The 20,151-nt window shown below is 43.6% G+C and overlaps 3 protein-coding genes across 11 annotated transcripts; 1 reads left to right on the forward strand and 2 right to left on the reverse strand.

Annotated features, from left to right (window-relative positions):
- Positions 1 to 721: 721 nt before the first annotated feature.
- Positions 722 to 5,764, reverse strand: rnf4 (ring finger protein 4). Of its 8 annotated transcripts, none has more exons than XM_035153131.1 (8): positions 5,626 to 5,764; positions 4,410 to 4,782; positions 2,425 to 2,602; positions 2,236 to 2,315; positions 2,063 to 2,075; positions 1,861 to 1,975; positions 1,669 to 1,720; positions 722 to 1,068 (listed from the first exon to the last, which is right to left on the reverse strand). In XM_035153131.1, exons 2-8 carry the CDS (start codon positions 4,419 to 4,421, stop codon positions 919 to 921), a joined length of 600 nt encoding a protein of 199 aa, XP_035009022.1. In that variant the 5' UTR covers positions 4,422 to 4,782; positions 5,626 to 5,764; the 3' UTR covers positions 722 to 918. The 8 variants fall into 8 exon arrangements, with proteins under 8 accessions (XP_035009022.1, XP_035009017.1, XP_035009018.1 ...); XM_035153126.1 differs by having other exon boundaries at positions 2,218 to 2,315; XM_035153127.1 differs by having other exon boundaries at positions 2,218 to 2,315; positions 4,410 to 4,795.
- Positions 5,765 to 11,422: 5,658 nt separating this feature from the next.
- On the reverse strand, positions 11,423 to 14,722 carry selenot2 (selenoprotein T, 2). The gene is made up of 6 exons (XM_035152955.2): positions 14,488 to 14,722; positions 13,782 to 13,892; positions 13,553 to 13,679; positions 13,376 to 13,463; positions 12,184 to 12,319; positions 11,423 to 11,766 (listed from the first exon to the last, which is right to left on the reverse strand). Exons 1-5 carry the CDS (start codon positions 14,688 to 14,690, stop codon positions 12,198 to 12,200), a joined length of 651 nt encoding a protein of 216 aa, XP_035008846.1. The 5' UTR covers positions 14,691 to 14,722; the 3' UTR covers positions 11,423 to 11,766; positions 12,184 to 12,197.
- Positions 14,723 to 15,927: 1,205 nt separating this feature from the next.
- On the forward strand, positions 15,928 to 19,544 carry LOC118105451 (cytochrome c oxidase assembly protein COX18, mitochondrial). Of its 2 annotated transcripts, none has more exons than XM_035153271.2 (7): positions 15,928 to 16,067; positions 16,591 to 17,042; positions 17,331 to 17,431; positions 17,581 to 17,735; positions 17,804 to 17,919; positions 17,997 to 18,104; positions 19,225 to 19,544. In XM_035153271.2, exons 2-7 carry the CDS (start codon positions 16,626 to 16,628, stop codon positions 19,384 to 19,386), a joined length of 1,059 nt encoding a protein of 352 aa, XP_035009162.1. In that variant the 5' UTR covers positions 15,928 to 16,067; positions 16,591 to 16,625; the 3' UTR covers positions 19,387 to 19,544. The 2 variants fall into 2 exon arrangements, with proteins under 2 accessions (XP_035009162.1, XP_035009161.1); XM_035153270.2 differs by lacking the exon at positions 15,928 to 16,067 and adding an exon at positions 16,098 to 16,479.
- The last annotated feature ends 607 nt before the right edge of the window (positions 19,545 to 20,151 follow it).

The following is a 20,151-nucleotide window of genomic DNA, read 5'->3' on the forward strand; positions in this document are numbered from 1 at the left end:
TGGTTTGATTCTCTACAGTTTATGAAACACAAGTTTAACCTGCTACACAACACGAGACGTGACGCACACAGTCAGGACATCAGGGTTAAAGTGACGGAATGATCGGGAGTCAAAATCCGACATTATCGATTAATAACTGAATACATGTGATTATCAGTTCGTCTGAAGAGGGACAGAAACGAGCACACACACACACACACACACACACCTGCAGACAGAGGAGTTCCTCCTGCAGATTATGACGCAAGTGTTTTAACTTCATTGTTGCATAAGAAGCGACGCCCCATTTATCCAGAAACATAAATATGAATTCAGCAGGATTAAAACGAGGTAATTTACACAATGTTTTAAGCCTAAAAGTCCAGCAGCTTGCGGACTTTGCATTTCCGATGGTCCCTGAACGCATCTCGACGGAAGGTATCAGAGATCTTGAGGCTTTAAAACAGTGTAAATGACCTCGTTTCGATTCTACTGACTCGGGAGATGTATGGAGGCATGTTACTTTTTTCTGTAGTTTTATTATGTCTCCACTGACTTACAATTGTATTGGATTCTGCTCTGACAGTGTTTTGTGGACTCAAGAACCCCCCCCCCCCTTTAAGTCAGTGCTGTGCAGTGAAACATTTCACTTCATGTTTCACTGACGTGTCACAGGTTACCTGAGTGACTCCAGTTCTTCAAGTGGTTCTTCTGACAATGTTTTAATCAAAACTAGAAAAAATGTTTTTCCACAGAATCAATAGTATTTATTTTTACTTTAACAAATAAACTTAAACGATCAGATGAAAACTGAAAATATAAATTATCAATCAATTATCAATAAGATCTGACTGAAGGCTTCATGTTTCTGATACAAAAAACTTGAAATAAAAAAGTTTCAGCAGCAAAAGTCATCTGATGGTGATGTCACTGGTGACGTCAGATGTAGAGGGGGTGGTACTGGCGGTGGGTGAGTCTCTTCCTGCAGGTAGGACACGTGTGTGATGATGTCAGAGCGTCTCTCAAACACTGACTGCAGAACACGTGACCACATTTAGTGGAAACAACCAATCGGCCGCTGTCTACAATCTGTGGAGGATACAACCAATCAGAGCTCAGGATCCTTCATGATGTTCAGGTGTATCACAGGTGTGTTAGGCCCAAGATATACTTGCTGTTCAACGACGCGTAAGCGCAGACAACCGGCTGTGTCGTGAACGTTATTGTTCACATACTTGCGTAGGTACTGCTTGTTACTGGACGATTCCAGTAGAGGGCTCAGTGTTCCGCTCTATAATCTGTTGAGTCAGATCTTTCTGCCACTTTCGTATTCGCGTGGGGTAAACATAAACAAACATGAACATCTGTCCGGAGGAACCCGAGGACGTCCACATTTGGTAAATGATAGAATCAAGACAGAAAAAAACGACAACACATCACACAAATGTGTGTAATTCTGGACCTGGTCACACGCCATCTCTGTTGCTGACGACGTGCTCCTGACGACCCCGTCAACGACTCACTACTGCCCTGAACTTTATGTAGGTTCTGCATCTTGCAAACCCGATGCATTCATTTCTAAGGACGAGCACAAGCAATGCACCAAAAGGACGCAGGTTACGTGAAGCAGCCATCTTACGTTAGCCTACGCGTCGTTAACTGCAAGTATGTTCTGAGGCCGTGTCTCACCTCAGAGTACGAGTCCAGACAAACAGGACAACTGATCGTCCCCGGAGTCGACCTGAAACAAACAGATTCTGTCAGTAAGGATGAGACTAATACCTGGCTCTGATACAAAGACAATGTAATGATGGATCGATCTAATACCTGGCTCTGATACAAAGATAATATGATAATGGATAAGTCTCATAGGTCTAATACCTGGAGGTGTGCACAGAGGACATGGTGGCAGGGTTGAGGACAGGGAGCGTATCCTCGTCTTCATCACTGCTGACGATGTAACTCTCACCTGTGGGGACTCTCCTGTTCTGAGGACCTGATGGAAGACACCAAAGATGTTTTAATGTCCCTGTCATTAAAATGTAGTAGAACATGTCAGTAGATTCACAATAAAACATTTTACCTTCGTCCACCAGCTGGAAGAAAAAAGAAGCAAGAAGAATCAACACGTGACAATCACTTAGTGATTTTTTTGATTATTAGATTATTGACACTAATCTGAGGAAGAAAGACTGACTAGACTAATTGACTAGTTGATTGACTCGTTGACTGACTGACTAGTTGACTCGTTGTTACCAGCACTGAGTCGTTGTTTGTGAGGTCGACCACAGCAGCTTCTGATCCTTCACAGGTCAGATCCACCACCTCCTCCACACCTGAACACACCAGTTATTGATAAATACATCAGTTACTGATACACCCTGTGTTACAAATCAGTAACTCATTGATCAGATGTTATCTGTGGCAGTATTGATCTGTACTCACTGTCCTCAGCGTTGTCCATCACATCAATGGTCTCTGTGGAGGGGGGGGTGTCACCATCAGGTGTGCTGCTAACATCAGCCATCCTGCTAGCCACTCTGTTAGCGTTAGCCGCTCTGCTGTTCTTGGTGCTGGGTCGGGAACGAACAGGACTTCCTGTGCTCCTCCTCTTCCTGTGAGCCTGAAAAAGAGACGACATCACACTAGAGGGTGGGGTTTATCCACTAGAACAGTTACTGCTGATTGGTCATCATATCTGACTCCTCATTTGAAACAAAACTGTTTGAGTGAACGACCACTCACTTTCCAATCAGTAGTTAAAGTTCAATCAATAATACACGAGTCAAGTGATTTCAAGGCAATTGGTAGTTCATCCAATTAGCTGTGGCTCAGGGGATCGATCGGGTCGTCCACAAAACACAAGAACAGTGGTTCAATCCCAGTCTCGCCAATTATGTGTCTTTAGTATCATTGCGATATCAACATGTGCAATATACGTATCGCAAAAGACTTGAACTGCGATAAATGTTCCATGTGCCATGTAAATATATTTGGCCAATGAGATGGAGCCCTGCTGCCTGAGATAATAAACTAAAGATATTCAGAAAATTTACAGGTTTTTCCATCAATGAATCATTGTTGGAAGAAGAGAATCAAGAGAGAATAGACGACTGGGAGGCGGCTCCTTCAAATCTCGCTGCGCCTCTTCGAGACAAAATTCTTCTGTGGAAACTTCTAGTGATCATGTCCGCCCCACCGAGTTAAATTCATCACTATGAGCGGTTGCTTATATAAAATAATTGTGTAGCTTATTTATGATCCCAGAACATGAGGGTTTTTTTTCTCTCTCTCTCTCTCTCTCTTCTCTCTCTCTCTCTCTCTCTCTCTCTCTCTCTCTCTCTCTCTCTCTCTCTCTCTCTCTCTCTCTCTCTCTCTCTCTCTCTCTCTCTCTCTCGTATGATTGTGCAGTAGCTGTTAGTGGTTGTGTTGTTAGTGTGTCTGTGGTTGATTGGCGGACAGTGAGCCGTGTTTCCTGGCGGGAATGGCGTCCTCTGGGCTGCTGCCTCTGTCGCTGATTCCAGTGTCTCTACGGGCGGTGCGTTCCACCTGTGTCCGGGGTCCCCCCGTTTATTTCCAGCCAGGCACTGGAGCAGGCGCTTCGGGAAGATGGCGAGTGGTTTCTGGTCAGTGAGTCTGGGATGTAAAGATTCAATCAATCTCTGCGGAGACGGGTCTTTATGTTCCTGGACTCTCCGACCAAAACTCTGGAGGTTTCATTCCGGGTCAAACATGAGGATGGTTCTACATGGTCTCTGCAGGCTAAGGAAATGCTTTGAGTGTGGAGATGTGGGTCATGAGCGGATCTCCTGTCCCCACAGCAGCCCCAGCGGGCCCTGCTGCCGGGGTAGAGGAGGCTGTTCCCCTGGAGCACAGCGAGGCAGGCGGCTCCACTCGCGCTGTCAATGGTACCACGGTACCTCTGTGTTCCAGTCCACGGGTGTTAGTGGCCCGGAAGAACCCGTCATTGATCTGAATATCTCATATCTTTATTATCTAGGGCAGCAGGGCATCTAATTGGCCAAATATATTGACATGTAGAGCGTCAATATGTATATAATATATGAATATATATATAACATGTATATTGCCAATGTTGATATCGCGATAACGATAAAATATATTTTTTACATATTGAATATGTATTCAATATGTTAAAAATCTAATATATAACAAATAATCCTAGTTCATTAAAACCTAAATAGAGCCTGTTAACCAATCAGAGGCATGATGATGACGCCAGAGTCGTGATAAAGATGTCACTGTGATGATGTCACAGTCGTGATAAAGATGTCACAGTCGTGATAAAGATGTCACAGTCGTGATGATGATGTCACTGTGATGATGTCAGAGTCGTAACTTATTGAAGTGAATTGATGAAACATGTTCAGCACATCAAAATCTAAGTATCAGAGAAGAAGAAAACTCACAGAACTGCTCATGTCATCAGAGGCACACGGACGCTAAGGACAGCAGGGCGCTGAAGACACCAGGATTCTGAGGACGCAAGGACACTGAAGACACCAGGACGCTGAAGACACCAGGATTCTGAGGACGCAAGGACGCTGAAGACACCAGGACGCTGAAGACACCAGGACGCTGAAGACACCAGGATTCTGAGGACACCAGGATTCTGAAGACACCAGGACGCTGAGGACGCAAGGACACTGAAGATACCAGGATGCTGAAGACACCAGGACGCTGAGGACGCAAGGACACTGAAGACACCAGGACACTGAAGACACCAGGACGCTGAAGACACCAGGACGCTGAAGACACCAGGACGCTGAAGACACCAGGATGCTGAGGACAGAAACTGACACATCAGATACTCATCACATTAAACTGATCAGGGTTCAAACAGCACCTTCAGAGAATTGATTCAGGATCAAGCATCAGTTAGCCTCGGGCTAAAGGCTCATTTAAACTCAACGTTACATTACGTTACTATGTGAACTGACCGTCTTCTATTTGTACTCTGGATTCATTTTGTTCGTATATTTGCTCAATAAAACTTACAGATACAAAACCAATAGTTCAAGTGAGACGATCACACAGTGTTGCCAGTTGTACAATAATTATCGTATTTGTACGATACTTTCCCCCTCTGTACGATCAATAATGCTCTGGTCGTGTACGATTTTTTACTCAAATTACAATAATTTTAAGCTTCTGGTACGATACTTCAACATTTCCCATCAGGCAACGCTGCGACCATAGGAAATGAGGAAGAAATGTCAACAATGGTGGAAGTTTTACAGGAGAAGAAACTACAGGATCAGTAAGAAGAGGCGAAGAAGAAGAGGAAGTAGAAACTTCTTCACAACCTCCTCGTCGTCATTTGTTGTCGTCACAAACTCTGCGCTGCCCTCTACTGGATGTATGGTTCAATGCCAACGTAAAGGACGTATGTTCGCATGTGGACATCGTTTAAACTCTTTTCCTACGAATAGGAGCGTTTCACTTTAACTGTTTGAGCGTAGCTACTGTTAGCTAGTAGCTGCTGTGCTAACATCGGTCGCTATTTAAGACGTTTTCATGTTTAATGTTTTAATAAACACGTGAACTGAGCTGGAATGAGTCAAAGAGTTTGGACGGAAACAGTTTTGAACACAAGCCTGAAGCAGTAGTTAGCCGTTAGCTTACCTAGCTCCCCTCAGTGGACCGGTGAGACGACACAGGAAGCAGCTGCAGGTTTATTCCCTAACGAACATTTACTCCCGCCGATCAGCTGATGCTAATATTAGCCGCTACCGCCGCCGCTTCCGGAACTTCTTCTTCGCTGACATAAATGATACACTTACACCAGCGTCGGCGCCCCCTGCTGCCTGTTAGCGTGAAGTACAGGTTGATTCACAGCAGCTCCTCAGATGATTTTGATCAATAATAAAGATTATTAATATTAATTAAAGCATATCAATAAATTGACGAGTGATAATTTGTTATGTGATTATCGATTATTGATTCAGATCATAAGTTATTGATGTGAACATTAAATCTGCTGTGTGTGTATCTGTACCTGGATCACATGTCACAGAGCCACAACCAGTTTACCTTTGCAAAGTCTAAGAGAGTCAAACCGCGCAAGGTAAATAAAACTATTATTATTATTGTTAATAATGTTATTGTTCACCTTGGGTTCTCATACTATACCTGTACAGACTAATACTACACCTTTACGGTCTAATACTATAGCTTTACCGACTAATACTAAACCTGTACAAACTAATACTACACCTGTACAGACTAATACTACAGCTTTACCAACTAATACTACACCTGTACGGCCTAATACTACAGCTTTACAAACTAATACTAAACCTGTACGGCCTAATACTACAGCTTTACCAACTAATACTAAACCTGTACGGTCTAATACTACAGCTTTGCCGACTAATACTACACCTGTACGGTCTAATACTACAGCTTTACCGACTAATACTAAACCTGTACGGTCTAATACTACAGCTTTACCGACTAATACTAAACCTGTACGGTCTAATACTACAGCTTTACCGACTAATACTAAACCTGTGCGGTCTAATACTACAGCTTTACCGACTAATACTAAACCTGTGCGGTCTAATACTACAGCTTTACCGACTAATACTAAACCTGTACAGACTAATACTACACCTGTATGGACTAATACTACACCTGTACGGCCTAATACTACAGCTTTACAAACTAATACTAAACCTGTACGGTCTAATACTACAGCTTTACCGACTAATACTACACCTGTACGGTCTAATACTACAGCTTTACCGACTAATACTACACCTGTACGGCCTAATACTACAGCTTTGCCTAATACTACAGCTTTACCGATTAATACTACACCTGTGTGGTCTAATACTTCATTCATCTGTATGAAGGTTTCTGTTTGTCACTGAGCTGAAAGCTGAAAGGTCACAATATTATGAACAACTCCCTGTTTAAACACTGAACGAGCAGGTGAACGTCTATGTAACTGGTTCTTTATTTGTTGGTGTGTTGACAGGGACCTGCTGCAGAGAGAAAAACTCTTAAGAACAACAGGTTTGTCGGCTCCACTTCCTGTTATGTCGTCACTGTCACAGGAAGAACAGGTGATAGGTGAGTCGAAGCTGATTCAACTGAGTCCAGCTCCGATCCGACCTTTCCTTAAAACAAGAGACTTCTCCCTCCCCTCCTCCCCCATCCAGGCAGGAGGGGGAGAAGACTTCCCTCCTCCCTACCCTACTCCCCTCTGCTGGGGGGGAGGTTCTGCAGGTCCTCCCCATCCTCAGGTCAGTCCAGGCTGTGGGTGGAAGCTGCTCTGCAGAGAAGCAAAAACCTCCAACATGCCAACACCACACCAGAACGCCCCTCGCCAGCTTCACGCCACCCACAGGGGTGGAAGGTGGAGTAGGAGAAGGAAGAGGAAGAGGGGGAGGAGGAAGAGTGGAGTTACTGTCAGCTGACACCCTGCAAGTGTTTCAGGTCTGAAGAGTTCGTTCAGGTTTCAAACTTTCTCACTGAACAGGGAAAATCTGTGAATATTGATGATGTTGTTGGTTCATATTAAAATGTATAAATATAAATATTCATATTTACCATGGTAACAATATGATATTTGTATTAATATTGATAATAATATAACTTATTTGTCTAGATTTAGAAGTAAGAAGTTCTGGGTCATCCAGACCTTGATGTTCTTCAGACGTTCCTGAAGTTGGACTCAGCGATTAGATCCATCAGGCTTCATATATGTACAGCTGTGTGTCATCTGCGTAACAGTGGAAGTGTACGAGGTGCTTTCTGATGATGTTGCCTAAAGGGAGCAGATATAAGGTGAAGAGTATCGGTCCAAGGACAGAACCCTGTGGAACTCCAAGACTAACTTGTGTGTGCATGGAGGAGTCATTGTTAACATGAACAAACTGAAATCTGTGATAAATAACCAGTCTAATGTTCCTTTGATCCCTACATGTTGTTCCAGTCTCAGCATGTGGTACGTAGCCAGTTAACAAATACATATAAATCTGATTTAATATAAAACTGTCAATTAGGGGGGAAACTTCCTTAAAAGTCCAGTTGGGACAGAGTCCAATAGACAAGTTGTTGGTTTAGAGGATGAAACTAGTGACGTCAGTTCAGAAGATCAATAAAAGAAAAGCGGTCCAGATATAAATCTGGTGCTACAGGTGGTTCTATGGTTTCTGGACTAGACCATGTATCTGTGCTGTTCATGGGGAGGAGGTGGTGGATCGTTTACCTGACGGTTATAATATTATTTGTTAAAAAGTTAATGAAATGATTGCTCCTCAGAGGAATAATAATAATAATAACTTTATTTAGTATAGCACCTTTCACAGAAACAAAATTCACAAAGTGCTTCACAAGAATAAAAAGTTAACACATATACACATAGAATATATATGTACATTTAAAATACATATATATACACACATATACATAAACATGTAAAATAAAGCAATAAAAACAGTAGCCATATGGTAAAAATATTTTTTTAATAAAATACCTTAAAAAGAATCAGACAGGGTAAGGGTGCCAAACAAAGGCACGATCCCCTTTTGTTTTTAATCGAGTTCGGGGGACAGCCAGTTTACCCTCGTCAGAAGACCTAAGTGACCTACTGGTGATATAGGGATGAAGACGGTCACAATATACTCCGGTGCCAGACCATGCAGGGCTCTATGAGTTAAAACAAGGACCTTAAAGTGGATCCTAAACCTGTTAGGAAACCAATGTACAGAGGATAGAATAGGTGTTATGTGAGTCGTCAGGCATGACCTGGTTGGCATCTTGCAGCTGCATTTTGAATCAATTGAAGACGGTTGAAAGATGACTTATTGAGGCAGGTGAACAGGGAATTTTAGTAGCCAACGCTATGAAATGAAAGCGTGGATAATCATCTCCAGCTCAGGTTGTGATACAATAGACCTTAGTTTTACAATAATTCTTAACTGAAAAAAGCAAGAACGAGTCAAAGAATTAATATGTTGATCAAAATGCATTTCCTGATCAAAAATATCACCAAGATTTCTTAGGTTAGACCGTATAGCTGAGGAAAGGGACCCAATACACTCAGTCCTTAATGGGAACCAGGCAGTTGTTTAAGACAGACAGTTTGTTTTGCATTATCAGGCTTAAAAGACACATACAGCTGAATATCATCAGCGTAACAGTGATAGGATATATCTGTGAAATTGCTAATGATATGACCTAAGGGGAGCATATATATAGCAAATAATAAAGGACCCAAGACATAACCCTTTGGGCACACCACAGGAAAGAGCAGCAGTTTCAGACACGTATGGACCAAGTGACACAGAACAACTCCTATCAGAGAGATAGGAGGAAAAGCAGTCCAGGGCGCTCCCAGAGACACCCACCCACTGCCTAAGCCTTCCAATCATGATCCACCGTGTCAAAAGCTGCACTGAGATCGAGCAGCACCAACACGGAGCATTCACCCTTATCAGCAGACATCATAATGTCATTGGTGACTCTAAGAAGTGCAGTTTGAGTTGAATGCTTCTGGCGGAAACCCGATCGGAACTTTTCTAGGATTTTAGAAATAAATGGCAGCTTAGATATAGGCCTGTAGTTATTGGGGAGGTATGGATCAATGGGTTTTTTCAGGCGCGGCTGAACACTTGCCTGTTTAAAATAGGCTGGGACACTGCCAGATTGCAGGGAGCTGTTGATAATAGAGGCCAGACATGGGCTGATGGACTCAAGTGAATTTTTTAGCATGGTTGTAGGTAGGATATCGACAGGACTAGAGGATGGTTTCATACTACCCACCAGATCGGGGAGGACTTGCAGGGAGATGGGAGAGAAAGAATCCAAAATTGATGGCCGACTTACACGAGTGGAGAGGGGAGTGGAGGAGGGGGTAATGCTAGCTCTAACATTTGTGATTTTATTTACTAAAAAAGAGCGAAAAATTACTGAAGTCCTTATTTAATAATATAGGCACCTCAGGAGGTGCAGGTTTATGGAGGGGACCAATCGCTTTTTAAAAAGGAGCCACTTTGTCTAAAATGGAGGAGCAGTGTGTGTTAAAAGCTTGGATATGATAATCCACATCTGCATGGAGAGATAATGCTATGCTCGGATCAAAAGCTGCAGAAAACCTTTCAGCATTGAGGTGATTTAAGGTCTGAGAACAATTGAGCTGTTTACTGGGCAGAGAAACTAAGTCAAAAGACAGATTGAACAAAACACAATAATGATCAGTAACAGGTAGCTCTTCTGAGGAAATTGAGTGTGTTGAATGTTTAAACCCTGGGTCCAGACACGTGTTGAATAAAATTAAGAGACTCAGTGACATTAAGAAATCAGCAGCAAAACTGCAGGAGACTTCATCAACTTGAATATTAGAATCACCAACTAGAATAACTCTGTCCAACCTAATAGTAGAGGTTACAAAATCACTGAATGCGATATATAAAAGAACTGTAAAAACCAGGGGGCGGTAAATTTAAATACAATAACATGGATTAGAAGACCAACTTTGGTTAACTGCAGAATAGATGGATCAGTAGAGCTGTGACTCTGTCAGCTACAGAGCGGTAGAGGTACCTAGGGTTGTTCTTATTTATTCTACTAATAATGAATAATAGGAGCTTCTGGGTTTCTAAGTGCCTTCTTGTAATTTATCAGACTATCTTTCCAGGCCAGGTTAAAATCATATTGACTGGTGGAACGCCACTTCCTCTCCAGCTTGCGTGATCTTTTAAAACACGTGTTTGAGAATCAAACCATGGAGCTTATGTCCTCTGGTTTACTTTCTTCTTTTTCAGCAGGTGACACGGTTGTTTTTAATGAGGCTGCTGTTCTATTAACAAAGTTATCAACTAGTGTGGGAGTGAAGCTGTGATAACTTCTCTGTATTGTACTGACACATGGCTGTGAGGTAAGTGTAGAAGGATCAGTTCTTTAAATTTGTTCAGTTTTATCAGATAAACAGACTGTAATAGAATTTCTGTCCTCAGGTATTCATGTTGTCCTAACCTGTCCGCTGTGTTGTCCACAAGCATTCTCCATGTTGTCCTCATGTATTCTTCATGTTGTCCTAACCTGTCCGCTGTGTTGTCCACAAGCATTCTCCGTGTTGTCATCAGTGTTAAATAAACATGGAAACATTCAAACATGTCCTGTGTTTCAGGTTCCACATGAGACCATCAGGTTACCCCTCTCATCGAGTGGCACCAGGTTTATTAACCCCAATACAAATCTATTTCACTGATCAATTCTCAAACCTGATTATTGATTATTTATTGGTGGACATTTTAGGGATGAAATATCAAGTGCGTGAGCAGAAATAAAACTGATCAGAAAACAGTAAATTATTTAAAATCAATATTTTATCTGTTAACGTGATCAATAACTGGACCTTCACATTAAAAGTCTGGGATGAGTTTGTTAGAAAAACCAACTGAAACTTTTATTTCATACATTTTAGATTTTATTTAGACAACGTTCATGAAAACAAACACTTCATCAGTTTATTTCTGTTTCCTGTCTGCTACTTCATGTTAGCATGAAGCTAACACTGGTACCGTACTAAATAAATAAAATGAGCCTGAACCAACAGTCTTCAGCATAAGCCACCTGTGACCAGGTGCATTGTGGGTACTGTATTGCTGAGCTGTGACCAGATGCAAAGGGAGCGCTCGTTTCGTGGCGAAGGGACATCCGGCCGGGCCCCGCAGAGTCTGCTTTAGGGCCAGACCTTCATAAACGCCACCGGCTGAACGGCCCACTGAGCCGGGACACCTGAACGCACCACGGCTAAGGGGAGGGAGAGAGACGGGGGTTGGGAGACAGAGAGATTTTTTTAGAGGGTAACTTTCTTCCACCAATCTTAATAGAGTCCAGCAGAATGAAGAGAGGAACCAGATGTGAAGCTTTAAAAAAGGAAGACAACTTCTTTGTCTGCCCATAATGATAATGTTTCTCGACCAATACTGAGTCAGTCTCAGCTGACCCAACCCTTTTTTGTTTGGGGCATGTCCCATCTGCTAACATGAAGGGTATATGACCTATACTGTAGGCAGCCACCAGGGGGCTGTCCAGATGATTTAACCCTAGGTTTAGTTTAGGGTTGGACCTTTAGTTGTAATGGCTAGGGTTAGGGGCTAGGGAATGTATTATGTTAATGAGTGTCCTCGCAACTATGGAGATACGTGTGTGTGTGCGTGTATTTACCTGTGTGTGTTGATCTAAGTGGAGGAGAAGGTCATGTGATCAACCTGGTTCATCTTCAGGTGGGTGTCGAGGATCTGACAAATCTCTTGGATGTTCGGGACGTAACCCGATTGAAGCTTCGACCAAACGGGAACATCTGAGAGACAGAGGGGACGATAATCATGGTAACACCAGGACGTTACATTCAGAGAGGGGACGACTGGTACACCTTTTAGATCCCTTGAAATTAGGCTGCATTTACTGGACAAAACTCAGGTTTCCCGGCAAGATGGCAGAGGCAGCACACGTGCCGTAAACAGCTCCGTGTAGCAAACCTTGAAGACTGAATAATATCGACTTTTAAACTCACAAGAACGTTTCCCTGTTGCTCCCATGTAACATATATCAAGTGGATAAGACAAGTCATTCAGCATCCTGTAAGTGAACTCTGCCACTTTTAACCACAACATGTATGACGCTAACGCCAACGCCAAGGCTAAGGCTCTCCTTACACATGACTACTGTGGAACAGAAAGCATGGAGACAAACGCAAAAGGAACTAGAAACCTTTTAACATCACCTTCCAAGCCACCAGTAAAGGGAGAGTTCACCCAAAAATGAAAATTCACTCATTATCTACTCAGCACTATGATGGCGGGGGGTGAAGTGTTTGAGTCCACTAAACACTTCTGTAGTTTCAGGGGTAAACAGTGTTGCAGCCATATCCGATACATAATTGAAGTAAACGTGACCCGTTCTTCAGACGTAAAAAACAGCAGAAAAGGGTTAGAATCTGAATTATGAAGACATTGATCCATCCAAAGAAGGACTTTGATTCCATGTAAGTTTGATGATAATCAGTGTTCGATTTGTGAAAATGACATTCAAACGACAGAACATATATTCTTCTCATGTGGTGTGGTACATTCATTCTGGGCTGATATTTACAAATGGAAAGAACAAATCCTTTTATTCTCATTACTTTGTGACTATCTTGTGTTCAGTACTTACCTTGAACTTTGTTGTGAAATGTTTATGTTCAGGAATTGTCTCTCTCTGTGTTCCCACTGGCATAATATCTATACCTCATTATTGTACTGAAGGTAAAGTTGCCATATTTGTTCAGTGCATTTTCAAAGTAATTGGAATGTAACTTTTTACATTTTCAGACCCACCGTTCAGTGTTGTCATATTTTGGACCAATCACACTCACCGTTCAGAGTGACCTCGAAGGCTCCAGTCGATAGGAAGTGAGTCTCCATCATGTTACAGAGGAAGAAGGCCATGAGACAGGAAAAGATCTGAACAAAATCAGTCATGTGAGGTTTCAGTTGTCACCATGGTAACCAGCTACAGCATCAGTTGCCATAGTAACGGAGGTAATAGATACCTTGTTGTCTTGACTCCAGACCCAGGCTCGAGGCGTCTGGAGACCGAGGAGCAGGAAGGGGTTCTGACCGCTGACGATCAGGAGGATGGAGACGAGCTTCAGGTAAGAGGTCATGTGACCGACACACCTGGGGGAGAGGGAGGGTTGAGATGGGCTGCACCTGAACAACGTGATGAAGATCATTTACCTTCACCAAGTTTAACATTCGAGGACGTTCATTACAGCTCACCTGTTGAAGGGGGTGGGGGGGTAGTTTTCTCCCTCGATGCGGACGTCCGGGTACAGTCTGCTGATGGTGAGAGAGTAGTCCTGGAACACTTTGCTGTAACCTCAGGAGATACTGAACAAGAGGAGACACCTCAGCTGATGACCTCTGACCTCTATACTTTCATCCTGAACAAAAGTACACTCAACAAAAATATAAACACTTTTTTTTTCACAAGTTCAATTCAAAGAACTACGATTTCTTCTTTGCACACAAAAGGCTTATTTCTCTTAAATGTGTTAATCTGTATTAGTGAGCACCTTCGTTAAAATAATCCATCGACCAAGTATCAAGATACCGATTAAAGAGCAGGATTATTGCACAGATGTGTCGTGGACTCGTCAAAATAAAAGGCTAAACTGTGCACTTCTGTACCCACAAGTTTCGAGGGAGCGTGTGATTGGCTAATTGCAGGATTGTCAACCAGAGCTACTGAATGTTAATTTCACTACTTTGTTTTATTGAAAACTGACAACTAGACAATATTTATTAAAATAAAGAGGCCATCTGATCAGTATTGATCAGTATTGATCAATACTCAACATACATGATCTCAGAGTGCTGTGAAGGTGGAGACCTGTCGGTATCAAAGAGAAACTCGCTGTTTTGATCATTGATCAGATGTGTTAGCTAGCCTGTTAGCCGTTAGCCACCATGCTAACGAACTCACCAGTACTGGAACCTGAGCACCGGGCCGGTGTACAGGGAGGGTTTGGCGGGTTTCTCGGGCTCTGTGGCCGAGGAGAGGCCGGGGCTGTCGGCTGGAGAGTGTCCGCGCTGAGGGCTCGATCTGCCGAGATACACGTCCCGGGCCGTGAGGGTGGTGAAGAGCAGCAGAGCCGCCAGGAGGCCCCCCTGACTGTACTCCGCCATGTTTGACTGAGTCACCGCTTCCGGTTCAACACTTCACAATAAAAGAGACGAAGAAAGGGGTCTGTAAATTACACTGCAGTACAAACGCACAGACACACACAGAGACCCCCTCCCCTCCACACACACTCATACCCACCACACACACACACATACCCACCACACACACACACATACCCACCACACACACACACACACACACTCATACCCACACACACACACACACACACACACACACACACACACACACACACTCATACCCACCCACACACACACACACACACACACACACACTCATACCCACCACACACACACACACACACACACACACACACACACTCATACCCACCACACACACACACACACACACACACATACCCACTACACACACACACACGCGCACACACACACACACACACACTCACCCACCAAACACACACACACACACACGCACACACACAGACACACACACACTCATACCCACCAAACACACACACACACACACACACACACACACACTCATACCCACCACTCATACCCACCACACACACACTCATACCCACCACACACACACACACACACACACACACACACTCATACCCACACACACACACACACACACACACACACACTCATACACACTCATACCCACCACACACACACACACACACACACACTCATACCCACCACACACACACACACACACACACACACACACACACATACCCACTACACGCGCACACACACACACACACACACTCATACCCACCAAACACACACACACGCGCACACACACAGACACACACACACTCATACCCACAAACACACACACACACACACACACACACACACACACACACACACACACACACACTCATACCCACCAAACACACACACATACTTTTAGTAGTGGTTAACATTGGCCTTCAATTTGTATGATCTTAAATATATTCTTTAGTCTTTTTGCCCTTTTCTCATTTATCTGCCTTTTCTGAAAGTGTAATATATTATTATTATTATTATTACAAAGTGATGTGCTATATTGAGCAAGTATTAGAATTGTATGAATTTGGTGGTTTTCTGTTTCCGGTTAATCTGTTTTTTGATAACGTTTTTTTCTGATTCTACTATATCAGAATTATTAATAAGTAATTATTATGTATTATTTTATATAAATTATATAATGGTATGATCCTTATATACAGTCTATAATGGTATGATCTCTCTGTGACGGCTAACGTACGCGCCACGCGCGGGTACACGGTGTGACGTCTTAAGTGCGGGACGCTGCTTTGCCGGTGGATGGAGGGATGAAGGTGAAAGAAGAAAAATATGAAAGAATAAAAGATAAACTGACGTTTGACCGCTGACGTCACAAAGGTGCGTTCATCAGCCTTTTGTTCCGCTTGTGCTGAAGTTCGTTTCCGGTCGTTTTTCCTGTTGAGGGTTCAACTGAGTCTCTGCCTGAAATCCACCTTCAAACGTGTCAACATGTTTTCAGATGCAGACCACATCAGACCAGGTCCTGATCCAATCTGACAGTTTACTGAGAAGACTCTTTGAAACCACAGTTTGTGATTTATTTGTGAAAGAACTCAAAACGAGAAGGAAATACATGTCCAGTGTCAGAAAGTAAATCAGCAGGAAACAGAAGAGGAGCTGTTAAAGTGTGAGATCAGTTGTTTTATTCAGAATAAAAGCAAAACGTTCTGCATCACTTGGATGAGGAAAAAAACAGACTCACACATTTACAAAGCAGTTCCAGTAAAAACCAGCAGGAGTAAAACGACAGGTAAATGTGAAAGAAAGCAGGGAAAAGGTGAACTACATGTCGGATTACATGTCTATATGTGTGATGTGTTCAGGTTCTTCGGTAACCCTCCTGTTCGTTTCTGTGTTTCAGGACTGAGGTGCGGCGGCGGGGGGGTGGTTGTGACCATGCTGAGTGTTGGGGGGTTGGCGAGGTCCGGTTTCCTGGAGCTCCGCCTCCTGCAGCTTCCCGCTCGAGGAGTCTGTTCTGCTGTGATCCACAGGAAGTCACCTGCATGTGCCACCTGGTGTGCAGGTGCGAGTGTTGGTCCACCCTCAGCCCGCCACAGGCTACCTGTAAGGATGACGTCAGGTGTTGGCGGTGGTGATGTGGCGAATGATGCAGCAGGTGTGGTTACAGGTGCATCTGGCTGGTGCGGCAGCCTGGCGGACTCAGCTCCAGTTCACCTGTTTGAGCACTTCCTGGTGAGCGCGCAGCAGGTGAGCGGGTTGCCGTGGTGGCTGAGTATCGTAGCGGTGACGTTGTCAGTCAGGACGCTCATCACTCTGCCGCTTGCCGCCTACCAGCTGGTCATCATCTCCAAGGTCAGTTGAGGATGATGGCGTGCTGATACACCATCTGATCAGAGATCAATGTCAGTGTCTGTTGACATTTTTATCAATATACACTATAGATCAGTCATGTTATGAGCAGCTGATGAGTCTGAACAGAAACAACAACAATGGGTTTGATTATTGATTCCTCATCAATTTGAGTGTTTTAGTTCAGTCTCCATGACGATACAGATCCAACAAACAGGAAGTCAGTGACACACTCATGAAGTACCTGGTTGTCCATCATGGTAACTATAGTAACCTCCAGGTGATGTGCAGGTGGAGGCGCTGCAGGTGGAGATCTCTGAGCTGGCGAAGAGGCTTCGATACGAAGTTTCCGTCCGAGCAAGAGAGAGAGGCTGGACGGAAAAACAGAGCAGGTAACAAACAAACAAACAAAGCAATAAATAATCCAACAACCAACAAACAAACCAACAAACAAACAAACACACGTGTTTCTCCACTGTTCTGTTTGTCTGTTGCTTTCTGTCATTCTCTGCTCTGGGATTCTCTGTGATTCTGTGTCCAGGTTCCAGTTCAAGAAGAACCTGCGTCGTATCGTTTCTCAGCTCTACGTCAGAGAGAACTGTCACCCCTTCAAAGCCAGTCTGCTGGTCTGGGTTCAGTTTCCTCTGTGGGTCAGTCTCTCTGTGGCGCTCCGAAACCTGAGCCTGCATCAGTCTGGTAAGTGTCTGGGTCAGAGTCTGGATCAGTCCTGGACCAGGACTTAAACCTGTGTATTATTTGTGCAGCGGTGCAGTGTGATTTGGCAGCAGGGGGCGCTCTGTGGTTCCCTGACCTTTCATCGCCTGACTCCACCTGGATCCTGCCGCTCGGTGTGGGACTCATCAACCTGCTTATCGTGGAGGTCAGTCAGTCTGTCATCAGTTGTGTGATCACATGACCTGTGACAGCAATGATCCAACTTCCGGTTGTCTTCTTTAGGTTTTTTCTTTGCAGAGACAGAATCCGACTCGTTTCCAGAAGCTGCTGCTGAACTTCATCCGAGGGTTTTCTGTCCTGATGGTTCCCATCGCTGCTACTGTCCCCTCGGTGAGTCCGTCCCTTTCTGCTTGTTGTTCTTCTTCTTGGTCCGGTCAAGGTGCATTAACGCCAAAGACTGCTGTACTTCTCTTCCTCGACCAGTGGTCGACCAGGTCGATGTCTAAAACCTTCACTGTCGATTCCTGTAACTCTCTGGACTCACTGGCTGCAGTTGCTCCGCAGATCAGTTGTGTGTGGTTGTCTGTTGTTCACACGCGCTGTGTGTCTGCAACTGGCGGCGGTGCTGCAGGTTTATCCCTAACTTTCCTTCAATAAAAGTGGGATTATGTACTAAATGATCTTTCACCTGAGTTTTAATGTTTATCTGATGAATTAATGTCACAAACATAAATGGCTGCAACACTTCCCGTGTGTATTTCAAAATAAATCCATTCTTTAAAAACAAAAAAAAGGGGTTTTGGGGCACCGTATAGCCAATTCCGACCCGCGGCCATGTATGCATGTCCCCCCCCCCTCTCTCTATCCCCTCTCACAAGCTTACTCTGTCCTATCCATTAAAAAGGTGAAAAAAAAGGGGTTTTATTGTGAAACATCTGCAGGAGTGGAGATGCATAGCTTCATTCTGTATAGTACTGGTATTTATTTGAGTAAACAAGATTACACTTTTATACATGGAAATAATCATATTTATGACCATATTCAAGTCAAAGCCTCTGTAAAACAGCAGTAGCAGAACTCTGCAGAATATATAGTTGAACTGAGAAGATAAATATTGTGCATGGAACAGATGCTGTAAATATGAATTGATGGTGACCACTGTTCTAGAACAAATGCTTGTGAGCAGGTTAGCATTAGTCCCCTCTGTGAGTGTGGTTATTGAAACAGTTTAGGTTTCTACAGTTTCATGTTCAGATCTGTTTACATTCCTCAGCATCACATGTTTATGTATGTACAGTCAGACACGTTACAGATATGTTTTTGTGTCTTACTCTGACTGAGGGTGCAGCTGTTCTCTGGGTCAGGATGAGTTCGCTATGAACTCTGGATATATGGAAAAAAAAAGAATTGCAGCTCCGCTCACTCCAGCACATTTCACAAGAAGTTTTATTGTGAAAGTCCTGCAGAGATGGTGCGTCTCTAACTTATGTGTGTGTTTTCTTTTTTACAGAGCTTGTCTCTGTACTGGTTCATCTCCAGTCTCATTGGATTCAGTCACAACCTCGTCCTTCGTTCTCCTGCGATTCACAAACTCCTCAAACGACCACTTCCTGGATCAGAGACTCCGTACAGAGACCTGCTTTCAGCCCTCGTCAACAAATACCGCAAATAAATACACAGTACTGCAAATCATATGGTGTGAAAAACACACATGAAGTATTTCACATTTGTGACCTGCTCCGCGTCCTCACATCAGAATGGACCAATGAGAAGAAACTATGTTTTATACAGGAAGTGATGTAAAGTCAATAAAACTCTATGTACAGTGAATCAACGTTCTGTTCAGATACATATGCTGTGATGTCAACAGGTGATGTCATCAGTTTGTCCTAAACATGTTTGATGCTCAGTTTCATCTTGTTCTGTCGTTTGAACTAACTTTACCTTGGACCGAGGATCACTTCCTGTTTCTCACTAAGCGTCCTGCAGAAAAACTAAACAATAGTTCGAGGTGGACTTGGTCCGACTGAGTCTTGATCTGCCGACGGCTGCAGGGGAGGAGTAAAAAAATCCCAGCCATCAAGTCAGACAGTTTTTTCTTCTAGTATCGTCGGTGAGACGAGAAGAACAAACGATCTCACAGCATTTTTTAAATCCTTGTTTTTGAACTATGAACGACGTTGAACACTTTGTTTTAGCTGAACATTTTAACTGAAGTGAGGGAAACTCCATCGCCTAACTTCCTGTTACATGTTTGTTGAAACGATAGAAATCTGGAACTGAATCAGAGCGATGGAGGAAGTTTTATTTTGAATCTAAACCTCAGACTGAACGTCAGCCCCAGAGGAACAACCAATCAGAGGACAGCATTCCTCCATCGACTGATGTCAGTGAAGTCAAATGATAAAAACTGCGGTGGTTATGAGTGACCTCTGAC

The sequence above is a fragment of the Hippoglossus stenolepis genome, chromosome 3, assembly GCF_022539355.2.
Source record: "Hippoglossus stenolepis isolate QCI-W04-F060 chromosome 3, HSTE1.2, whole genome shotgun sequence".
NCBI classification, from domain to species: Eukaryota; Metazoa; Chordata; class Actinopteri; order Pleuronectiformes; family Pleuronectidae; genus Hippoglossus; species Hippoglossus stenolepis.